The sequence below is a fragment of the Bombyx mandarina genome, chromosome 21, assembly GCF_030267445.1.
Source record: "Bombyx mandarina strain Sakado chromosome 21, ASM3026744v2".
NCBI lineage: Eukaryota > Metazoa > Arthropoda > Insecta > Lepidoptera > Bombycidae > Bombyx > Bombyx mandarina.
The window spans coordinates 13,267,986-13,280,706 of NC_143227.1; the positions used below are offsets into that span (position 1 = coordinate 13,267,986).

The following is a 12,721-nucleotide window of genomic DNA, read 5'->3' on the forward strand; positions in this document are numbered from 1 at the left end:
GTAAAGTTTTTTTTATTGCCCTTATAGGCAGACGAGCATACGGCCCATCTGATGGTGAGTGGTTACCATCGCCCATGGACGTCAGCAATGCTAGGGGCAGAGCCACGCCGCTGCCTACCTTGTTTACTATATTTTCTAAATCTAACTGGTGGTGACACCTTTGACACCACTACTTGGATTAACCACCTCCGGCCTGATAAGCTGAGATATCGGGCGGTCTAATAACCTCAATCTTCTGATTACGCCGTAGTTCCTTAAAAGAAGATATTTTTTCTTATTAATTGCATTTCTCGCATTGACAGACGACATCCAATATCAAGGGCTCATTTTCCAATAGTCCTAGTGGCTAGTGGACAAGTAACCCGGACCCCAAGCCACATGGACTCTATAATCCTTGTCAGGACACCAACCTTTTACGAACTATTATCTATTGTAGCAAATACACTACATATTTCTCAAATTTTAAAAATAACCTTTGCTGATGAATTATTTAAAACAACTCCGTCCAAGATTAAATATTATCAACAAGGAATTAAGATGAACCCTTAAAATTGGGAAGTGGTGATGATTTACTACTACCTCTCCCTGCCTCATGCGAACACCACATGAGCAAACAAAATCTATAAACTTCACTAAAAAACTGTCAAATATCTCAAGATAATGATGATGTAGGCCGCGACTTGGCTCTGCCCCTGGCATTGCTGACGTCTATGGGCGACGGTAACCACTTACCATCAGGTGGGCCGTATGCCTGCTCGGAAAGGTGGTGGCATATGGTAGCAAAGAAACCGCTCGGTCACTTAAAAGTATCCAACAAAAGTGAATCGATAAATTGTGAGATTTTTTTTAACAATAAATAGGTGATAAATTAAGAGTAACAGCCGATGTCGCGACGTCCCTAAAACCATAGCCGGCTCAGAGCGACGCCGAACGCGTTTCTGTCTGTACGTGTTACAACGATTTTAGTTAATAACATTTAAATAAACAAATAGATTGAAATGCTAAAGTAATGTGTACGAAATCAAACAATGTGTTATTAAAATAATTTTTGAAAAACGGACCGTTGAAAAAACATCAATTGTTTGGAGTGTGGGAACGTGTAACCCTGACATGGAAAATTTACCTTAATGGTAAGTTATATGGTAGTTGTTAATTTAAAATGGCCATTTTATTAATGCGCTGGTGTCAGGATTTAGGAAACTATAAAGGAAGGATCTTGGCGGACAGTTCGAATGTTATCTGAACTTGTGAATAAAACGCAAGGTTAATTTAAAAATGTCAGGTTATTTTTTTGTCAATTATCTTGTGGTGCATATATGATAGCCTGTGATGATAGCCAACGCTAAACATTTTTTTAGCGGATATGAGTCTCCAAACTCCCAGCCACCTTGAAGATATGCGGCTATATCGGAGCTAACAGACACGCCAAGCCCTACGAACTGAGCCTTTGCTCGCCCACCTGTCCTGGTAAAGCTAGGGTGTCCCGAAACCACCATTAATTCTTCCTTTATAAAAAAAAAAACATTGCAATATCAATCGTATTTACCTCTAGATATAAGATTGAAGTTTTAATTGCATCGGTACAGTGGTTATTACAGAATAAAACAGTTTCGTCCATAACAAAGTAAGCACGTGAAGCGCTTCCCCGCGGATGACACTCTGTTGGCCTTAACATTAATGTCATGTATTATCAATAGACAGACAGACAGTCACAGTTGCCCGCTGAGTTCCTCGCCGGATTTTCTCAGTGGGTCGCGTTTCCGATCCGGTGGTAGATTCTGCGAAGCACTGCACTTGCTTGGGTTAGTGGTACCAACGTCGTCAGGTTTGAGCCCCGAGAGCTCACACGTTAGGGTTACGCTGACATAGCCTCTCAAGGCCATAAGCTTAGGTAGGAAATAAAAAACAGTTTAATCCATATGCTAAGGGCCAGTGGGAACTATTAAAAAAATATACAAAAACTTCAAAATGTAAATTTGTTTTATTTTAACTTATTATCTATGTGATAAACTCTCTAATTTAATGTAGTAAGCATATTATCTATATTATGTCATCCTCGGTAAACTTTTATCTTCAACTTATGAAGGCACTAGCGACCCGCCCTCGCTTCGCTTCGGAAACATTAAAACACACATGAAACAAAAAATAAAAAATAAATAAAAAAAAGTAGCCTATGTTCATCAGGGACAATGTCGGCTTCTAATGGAAAAAGAATTTTTCAAATCGGTCCAGTAGTTTCGGAGCCTATTCGAAACAAACAAACAAACAAATCTTTCCTCTTTATAATATTAGTATAGATAAGATGATTTTATTCCGCATCTGAGTGTTTTATTTTATTTTTATTAAACACGTTTATACACTCAAATGAGGAATAAAAGTCGCATTGACAGCGAGATCAGCTGATTCTGATCTAATACGAACGATGCATAAATTTACATAATAATTCAGAGCGAGCGTTCTTAGGAAGTTGCAGATTTAAATATCTTCTCAGTGGATAGCGTTTTTTTTTATTGCTTAGATGGGTGGACAAGCTCATAGCTCACCTGGTGTTAAGTGGTTACTCGAGCCCATAGACATCTATGACGTAAATGCGCCACCCACCTTGAGATATGATATATATGATATAAGTTCTAAGGTCTCAGTATAGTTACAACGGCTGCCCCACCCTTCAAACCGAAACGCATTACTGCTTCACGGCAGAAATAGGCAGGGTGGTGGTACCTACCTGTGCGGACTCACAAGAGGTCCTACCACCAGATTCCGATCCGCTCGTAGATTCAGCAAAGCACTGCCCTTGCTAAGGCCAGTGTTAGCAAATTCACCAGGCTGAGCTCCGTGAGCTCACCTACAAATCCGGTAAAGCTAGTATAACCTCTCGATATATATACATATACTAGCATATATATACCTACATAGGCAAAACGCAAGATATTTAAACTTTGATTTTCGTTTTCAACGCTTGTCTAAAATCTCCGTAGCAGTTTATGCAGACCGTACTTACAGTAATAGTTCTGAAAACTGTAGAATTAAAAGTACAATAGTATTAACTCGCATTTTTATTTTAATTATGTTAATTCGAATGCTTTATAATTTGTTGTCACGGAAATGGTTTTTATTGTTCACGATTCTCAAAAACTTATAATGCTGCTTTCTTATTCGATTCCTTGAAGTCGTATACATAATCACAACTAGTTTTATGGTTTAATCGAGACGAGATTCGCCCGTTGTGACCATGAAAACTGTGAACTGTCGAAAACATTGGAGATAGTAGCACGGAAACATCATACCCGAGATAAAATCGTAATAGTAATGTTAATTAAGCTTTGAATTGACCGAAATAGACAGAATGGTTGTAACTAATTACAATTTGCGGGGACAAATGCAATGTGTGCATAGTGTACACTAGTAATTACGCAAATATTTATATAATACATTGTCCCCTAGTGGCAAACGTAGGCAAACGTTCCAACTCCATACAAATTTTGAGTTAACTTTTACGCTATCGAGAACGTTAAAAAACTCGTTCTAAGCACACTACACTCTTCAACGTGCAAATCATACGTGAACACGTTTTAGAAATGTATTTAATGAAATATTGATACCTGCTCGAGGATTTCAATATCCACTAACTAATAGCAATAGAAAAACAAAACATAACTAGAACATGCTCATCCGATTTAAAACTTATCATGTTTGTGATAAACAATAAATTCTATTGACGCAGTAGCTCCTTACGACCTTCAGCTGCTATATCATGGAAGATCTAAAAATGACGAGTTAATTTATTATCTAAACATAATACTCGTATTACTTAGTTTTCGTTGTCACTCACGGATGACTAATGATATTATTATTATGTATTAATCGTGAATACGAACCGCTAAATACAAGGACACGTTTGCGGGAATGCAAAACGCAACTTTGACACCTAAATTTTAAAGTTTATTTTATATAATTCAGAATTAAAGCTTCGGACCTTGTTCTGAGATGAAAATTAAATCAGTCCGTCACGCTATGTAACGCCATCACATTATGTTATATTTGAAATTGTATGTTAATTGTTAAAGTTCCTATTTCGAACGATTCACAATTTTCGTCACTATTTAATTTGGAAGAGCCTTAAATGAAATTACATTGTTGCAGATCTCAGATCCGCAGGCTTCAGCTACATAGTTTGAATTATTATAAAAATGGTTGAAACAGACGGTACCGGTGGAGAACCAACCGAAAAAAACAGTAAAATAGTTAGTAATAACAGGGTTATCAACAATGCTAACGATCGTCTTGATCATGATGTCGTAGCGCAGTACACTAAGGAAACAGAGCCTGAAGCGCTGCTTGAAAAAGTAAAATTTGAAGGACTTGATGATGAAAAGATCACACGTAGGGATGCAGTCACAGCAAGAAAGATACCTGACGGTGGCTGGGGTTGGGTGGTAGTGGCTTCGGCGTTCCTTGTCTCCGCCTGCGCTGATGGTCTCGCCTTCTCTTTCGGACTACTCCACGAAAGGTTGACCAGCTATTTCAACACTACACAATCAAAGACTTCATTAATAGGAAGCCTGTTTATAGCCACTCCGCTACTAGCGGGACCGGTAATGAGTGCTTTGGTCGACAGATATGGCTGTCGAGTTATGACTATAATTGCCGGGCTGCTGTCAACGGTAGGATTTCTGTTAGCAGCTGTGAGTAACTCGATCGGCATGCTGTGTTTGACGTATGGGTTCATAAGCGGTTTGGCTATGGGGATTATGTACGTAACCGCAGTGGTGTCTGTAGCCTTTTGGTTCGACAAAAGAAGGAATCTGGCCGTTTCGTTAGCGTCATGTGGTGTTGGTTTTGGGACGCTGCTTTATTCGCCGATGACCAGCTACTTTTTGGAACTCTACGATTGGAGAAGCACAATAATATTGCTTGCTGGAACGTTGTTGAACATGTGCGTCTGCGGCGCTCTGATGAGAGATCCAGAGTGGCTTATAATTAAACAGGAAAGAGAAAGAAGAGCGTCCAGATCGAAGTCTAGGTCTGCTAGTCTTTCATCGAGAGCCTCGAGTCAAGATTCATTGTTTCTTGGAGCCGATGAAATCAAATCTTTGCTTGAGAGCGGTCAAAGTCCTGAATATATACTAGCAACCTTGGCTTCTAGTATAGCCGAAGCTGAAGAGTTGGAGAACACAACACAAGCTAATGTTGAGCAATCTTATAAGAGAATGCATTCGGCGATACAGCTGCCGACATTCATTCAGCAAAAAGAAAAGGTATGATACAAAAAGGTTTAACTCTTAAATACTATTTACTCTTGCTTATTCGACTACCAACCTATTTTTTGTGTAGGTACCGCCAGAAGTAATGGAAAAATTAATGCACAATAAGAAAATTTACAATATAATAGTAAACAATTATCCTGACTTAATTGCAAGGAGGAAATCTGAAGCCAGTCTAAGCGTTGAATCTCCAACTGCGGATGTCGTCACAGAAGCAGCTGTAATCCCAGTTGAAATACAGGCTATAGATCTTAAAGCGTCTGGATCCAACGCTCACAATAGCGAAGATAAGAAAAAAACCTCAAAAGAAACGAATAAGGCCAAAGATAATGCAAAGCATCAATCCAAAACCGTGCCACCGCAACAGAATTGGTTCAGACAAATATCTATGGACCACCATTATTTGAGAGATGTGCCACTATACAGGAACACGATGATGCGACGCGGGGCCATGATGAGTATCCAGCGCTACCGGCTGAGGGCTGCTTCGTTGCCGGACATGTACAAGAATACAACGGATTCGGAGTCGGATGATGAGTCAGTGAGTGAATGCCTCTATTTCTTTATATCGATGAAGATATTATTACTTTTTAATACGCTTTTATTAGCTTCAGACGTGTGTATGTTAGTATGTAACGGAATCTTTGAATATGATTTTGACCCCCTTCAAAACGTCGGATTAACTGAAAATTTATAAGGTAATTATAAAGGTAAGGTATTCTTATTAAGGACCGATGACAATTCAATATAAAAAAAAATTAAAAAAAAAATTGATACAATTGAAAATCAACTAAAAAATAGAAAATAAATTTTAATAAATTTGAATTAAAAATACTGTAACTACTGACTGAGTTATAACTACTGATACCATGCACCTCACGCTTTTTTACAATAAAATCATTTTTTCTTACAGTATTTTTAATTCAATTTCATTAAAATTTATTTTCTATTTTTTAGTTAGATCATCTATAAAAGCATATTTTGTTAGTTTTTTTAAACTATTATTTATTATAAGACAATATTGCTGTAGGCATCATAAATATATGGCTAGTGGAGAACACATTCCAGTCAATTCAATGAAGCTAAGAATAGTGATGCCCACGTCATTATCTGTAACATTTTGAACGTTTCTCGCTTAATTGTCCTTATTGTTTCAATACATTCAATATTACATATCAACGCTTGAAAGGCAAACGTTACTAAGCGACAATAACTGCTTTACACATAAATGATAGGCAATAACCATATTCGAAGCGCAAAAAATATATATTTTTAGGTCTATTAAAATAATTTCAATCCTACAGCTAGATTCGTTAAAATGGATTTTTTTTTCAGGTATTTCTCAGGTATATTTTAAATTAATTTCAACTTTAAATTAGTTTACTGTAAAGTTCACGCATTGTCGCTTAGTCACGTTTGCCTTTCAAGCGTCGATATGTAAAATGTACACGAAGCGTCAAAATGTCTTTCCTGTTCATTAATTGCATGGACGGGTGGAAGAGCTCACTGTCTACCTGGTGATAATTGGTTATAAGAGTCCATAGACACCACAACGTGAATGCCAAATGAAAAGACTTGAAATCTATGTCGCAATGGTATGTTTACGCAAATGAAATTTTTTGGGGGTTTGATTTTTATTACACGATATTAATCCTTCATCGTGGTAGTCATTCGTGAATATGAGAGATAATTAGTATTTTCATTAGTAAAATTAGTATTTGCGGGATTTGAAGTTGTAGTATGATAGTATAGATTAAATTCAAATGACGTAAAAGGCAAAATTCTTTGAAATTAAATATGTACTTGTTCCTAAAAATACCTTCACATATAATGCTTTATTAGGTAAGCATAAAAAACGCATGGTACCGTCGCATCACTCCTTATGAGTACACCGGGCATCTTATTATCACTTAGACCATGACACCTATCTTTTTTTTTTTATGATTGAAGGATTACTGGTGTACTGTACTGGTACTTTCCAGTTTCACCAGGAGGCACCTACCTCCATATGGAGACGAGTGAACTAATCGAATCGAATTGTATTAAGTCACAATATCGAGCGGCTCAATAAATCAGTTTCAGTCCTGGATACAATACCAACATAAAAAGAAGAAAGAAAGAAAGAAATCATTTATTCGCTAAGCATACCTAGTCAAAATGAGTTATTCCATAAGTTAAAAGCAGCGTGTATGCTTTGTCATTATTTTAGATGCGAATTGTAGTGCAGTGCAAGATATTATCTATATTAATATATAAATCTACAGTGGTTTTTACGGATGTTCCGTTATAACTACTGAACCATGCATCCGATTGACTTGAAACTTGGTATCCATGTATAATATACATGTACTTAATGGATAGGCTAATATTTATATGAGTGTTGGACTCCCTACACCAGTTGCAGGGGCGTTAATGATGTGAATCTTTGTGGGGGTGAGAAATAATAATGTTAATTTTAAATGCCCAGCGAAGCGGACGGGTACAGCTTGTAATATTATATAATTTACCATTAGTTCATCCATAATTCCACCAATTAATTAAAAAATCCATTTATTTTTAATGTCGTCCCTAAGAAAATCATTTATGTGATAATAATTTTTACTAATAAGATTATTTTTTCAAAATGTAAGACAATATCAAAATACGTCATAATTTTCTTCATCTCCTTCCAGGAATGGTACGACCGCTTCGTTAGCGTCCTCAAATCTACATTCGACTTCCGAATGTTCACGGAGTTCCATTTCTTGATGTTTAACCTCTCCTCCCTCATCCTCTCAGTGTGGTTCATTGTTCCTTACTTCTTTCTTAACTCCTACATGTCGAGCCAAAGGATGGACGGTGGTGCTACGATGATCAGTATCATTGGAGTCGCTAGCAGTATTGGAATTGTAAGTTAACCTGTTTTATTGCTATACTTGGGCAAAGGAGCTCACAGCTGACTTGGTATCTAGTTGGTGCCGGAGTCCACAGATATTACAACGTGGATACTGCCATCGACCTTGAAACCCATACAGCAACGTGTACAAATCCAGCGCCATTGTATTTTTTTTATTGCTTAGATGGGTGGACGAGCTCTCAGCCCACCTGGTGTTAAGTGGTTACTGGAGCCCTTAAGCATCTACAACGTAAATGCCGTCACCCACCTTGAGAAATGAGCTCTAAGGTCTCAAGTGTAGTTACAAAATCAGCACCATTGTGTGTACAAATTCACCACATTTGCCTTGCTTAGTCGTGCGCGCATGGCTTATGTTTTGGAAGCCAGTTTTTTTTTTTTTTACCTGTTGTTATTTTTTGTGTATCTTTTTAGCTTGTAATGTGTATTGTGTGTCTAATAAATAAATAAATAACCTTCAGATGTGAGAAGTCTCAATTGTGTAATGTAACGGTTCTCCGATCCCCTGCTTAACGGCAGGAATAGACATGGTGGTACCTAGCAGGCAAGCTCCAATAAAATCTTCAATTTTGGCATTACAATTGATTTGTAAAATTTTAGGTGGCTCTCGGTTGGGCTGGAGATCAGCCATGGATCAACGTCACCAAGACATACGCGGTCTGCCTCATTATCTGCGGCTTCTCCGTTGCGGCCTATCCCCTCTTCATCACCAACTATTGGGCGCTGACTGTGATCTCCACGGTTTTCGGCCTATCATTTGCCAGCTCTTACTCCTACACTCCGACGATCTTGATGGAGCTCATGCCCATTGATCATTTTACCGTGGCCTATGGTCTTATCCTGCTCAGTCAAGGCATCGGTCATCTGGTCGGCCCACCTCTAGGCGGTGAGTTGATTAACTATTTAAATTTATTTTTTATTGTTTTAAGCGGGTCGACGAGCTCACAGCCTACCTGGTGTTAAGTGGTTACTGGAGCCTATAGAAATCTACAACGTAAATGTCGCCACCCACCTTGAGATACGAGTTCTATGGTCTCGGTAAAGTTACAACGGCTACCCCACCCTTCAGACCGAACTGCATTACTGCTTCATGGCAAAAATAGACGGGGTGGTGGAACCTACCCTTGTTGACTCACAAGACGTCCTACCACCAGTAATTACGCAAATTATTATTTTGTGGGTTTGATTTTTATTACAAGATGTTATCGTGGAAATCAATCGTAAAAATTTGGTACGTATTTCATTAGAAAAATTGGTACCCGCCTGCGGCATTCGAACACCGGTGCATCGCTAGATACGAATGCACCGGACGTCTTATCCCTTAGGCCACGACGACTTCGATATATGCCAGCTTACATAACTTGAATATTTCGTAAGTGAGATTCCGAATCGGTTCTGAAGCTATTACAATTTCAATGGGTCTATAAAGACTTACATCAATAAAAGAAAATTTGACAATAATTGTCTTTTTATAATATTTATCCATTGCACATTGCTCATAGAAATAATGACCGTTGGGGCCGAAAGGTTCTTAAGTGGCGATCGTGTAACGGAAGACGTAGCGAGGGTAGGCCTCCCACACACAAGATGGACCGACGTCCTATTGAGGCTCGCGGGGATCCGCTGGATGCAGACAGCACAGGACCGGTCTTTGTGGCGAGCCTTGGGAAAGGTCTATGTCCAGCACTAGACGTCTGTGGGCTGATAGATTAGAATAAAATAGAATACCACCAGTTAAAACTTATCCCAAAATTTTATTTGATTGTTTTATAGGAACACACTAACATAATTACTATTCTAACAAATTCTTACTGAATTTAAAAATGTATCACCCATCATCCTATCTCTTTTAATATTTAGGTCTACGAATAACACCTAAACAATTAGTTAAAGATCTTATCTCTTAGTACACGTGCAAACATGCTTTTGAGATAAGTAAGTGCGTGCGAGAATGATGCAATTTATTTTATGTTATGAAATACTTAGGAAAAAAACAATATTTGAAAAAATCGTATTATAATTTGCATTCTCCAGATTGTGAATGTCTTTTATATGTCTAATGCTAAGAAGAAATAGTCAAAATATCATTACTTCTCATATTGACATATAATAAGATAATAAGATAGATGGATTACGAAAAACTTAGGACACAACATAACAGTATTTTTCTTTTTTATTATTATATAAAGCATAAGTTTGTAAATAAGCGGACGGCCCATCTGGTGAGGTTTCGATCTTCACGACTTAGAACTGTATGTATCTTTAGGTGGCGTCAGAACGCTAGTTTAACAAAGCGGCGCGACACGGATAGAGTAACTTGGCCGCCGCGAATTGCTTAACTGTCACAGGCAACCGAAACAAACGACACGGCTCACGGCTTCTTCGCCCGCTGCCTATGGTCTTCGGTAGCCACATAAAACTCCAGCACGTTCCATTATTCTGGTCCTCGTGTACAGTTCAAATATTGCTTACGAACGTTCAATGTTTCACAGGTTTGTTGTACGACTTGACCGGTGCCTGGGACCTCACATTCTACGTGGGCGGAGTGTGGCTGGTGGTATCAGGACTATGTGTAGGAGTCATCCCTTACACCAAAGACAAGAGGATGTGTGGGGCTGCGCCTCTACTCAAAGAGTCAACGGAGGTGGTGAATGTCTGAAAAGACGAACTTAGTTCCAAGTTTAGTTGAATTTTAATGTCTTCATCGCTGCTCCGTTGCTCAGACGCTCGGAAGACCGGCAAGGCAGATTCTTTGAAAAAAGAGTATTATCTGGACATTGTCTTTTAACGTAATTTTAAAATCGAAGTGTAACGTAGGCCCGTTGTCTGAATCATGCTTCTGTCAAACAACAATAGGCCGACAATAGTCATTGTGAATGCGAAATTAGTCGTCACTCCCATGTTTAATTGTTATATTTTTTTCTATTACGTATTTGGGACATGTAAATGTTCTCTGTGATAAATACAGTTATTATGTATTCGATTCGATTTAGTACATAAGCTTACATTAACGTATTAATATCTCCACGGTGTAATGATTTACAAATAGTTGGTTTATGTGGCTGGCCTGGTTCTGCCCCTGGCATTGCTGACGTCCATGGGCGACGGTGACCACCAGCATCAGGTGGGCCGTATGCTCGCCTGCCTGCACGGACAATAAAAAAAGTATTACTGGTGTAGTTTGTACATATTTGTGTTGTTTAGTTACTAATGTCTTATGTCCGACATCAATCGCATTTGAGTGGTAGCCGCGTGGTAGGAAAAGACCTGTTCGCCCTGTACATACTTGGCGACGCACCGTGGAGAGTAAGATGAGGACTGCCGACGTGTCCTGGAGGAGTGATGTCAAGAAGCAAGACAGGCCAGGGTCAAGTGGAGACGACTTGTGAGGGCCCTATGTACCAGCGGTGTGCCCTAGGACTACAATAACAACAATATCCGAGAGCTCTTATATGTTTTATATAAGTATATGTCCAGACCTCTATTTTGTAGTACTTATTTGTATTCTGTAGCGTTGATTGGTAATTAAAGTTGATTTACAAAAAAAACGAAGTATTTAATATTTTTCCACTTTGAGAGGTATTCCACTTTGGTCACCTCGAAGTCAATTAACATTAGAAAACTGCTGCGTTGAAGTGGCTTGTGACAACCAGCCACCGGTAAAGGGAAGAAGGTTGTCTATTCATTTCTCTAGTCGAGAGGGAGGGAGGGGGGCGGTATTTAGTTTCAATTTTGTTTCTTCTTGCTAACCTAGAGAATTATGTCAGCGTAACCAGGCGAGTAGGTGAGCTCACGGGTTCTAACCTGAGGACATTGCTAAAACTAGCCCCAGCAAGAGCAGTACTTCGCAGAATCTACCACCGAATCGGAAACGCGACCCACTGAGAAGATCTGGCGAGAAACTCAGTGGGCTGTGTCTGTGTGTTAGTTCGCTTGTCGAACTCTGCGTCGTAATCGACGAGTATATTGATGGTTATGGACATCAGCAATGCCAGTGGCGCTGTACTACTACTTGCGAAAAAAATTGAATGCGCGGCTGCCTTTCAAGCGATTAATAAAAAATACTTTTGTAAATTCGGATTGTAGATCGGAAGCGACGGGTTCGAAGAGAACAGTGATTGGTGCTTGAGGCACCTAAAAGCATCGTTAGTGATTCGAGAGAATCCGAAATAATGTGTTTAGGGCGACGTCGACTGTTTACCATTCGGTCCGCAGGATGGCAATGTAGTTACCAGCGGCCACGACAAGAGGGTTTTCATGTCGCGCTGCTTTCTCGAAATGGCGCACTGATGTCGAATATATTTACTTACTGATGGAGTTCAACTCCAAGTCATCGTAAAGATCCACGTTCCTCACGAGCCATGGTGCTCCGACGGCTATCCTGCAAAAACGGGATTGAATGAATTGAAGGGGCTTTAAAGTAGTGCGGGCCGCGTGAGCGAACCCTATACACTTGTATAGATATTGCCTGGACGTATGCAAGTTTTGTAAAGTCACCTTATTACGAAGATACAATTTACTTTATTTTTTATTTTTTTTATTGCTTAGATGGGTGGACGAGCTC

General features: G+C 39.1%; 1 protein-coding gene across 1 annotated transcript; it reads left to right on the forward strand.

Moving 5' to 3' along the window:
• The first annotated feature begins 930 nt into the window (after window positions 1-930).
• On the forward strand, window positions 931-11,705 carry LOC149500509 (monocarboxylate transporter 9). Its single transcript, XM_089736237.1, has 6 exons — window positions 931-1,130; window positions 4,144-5,258; window positions 5,335-5,805; window positions 7,937-8,152; window positions 8,758-9,043; window positions 10,650-11,705. Exons 2-6 carry the CDS (start codon window positions 4,191-4,193, stop codon window positions 10,814-10,816), a joined length of 2,208 nt encoding a protein of 735 aa, XP_089592363.1. The 5' UTR covers window positions 931-1,130; window positions 4,144-4,190; the 3' UTR covers window positions 10,817-11,705.
• The last annotated feature ends 1,016 nt before the right edge of the window (window positions 11,706-12,721 follow it).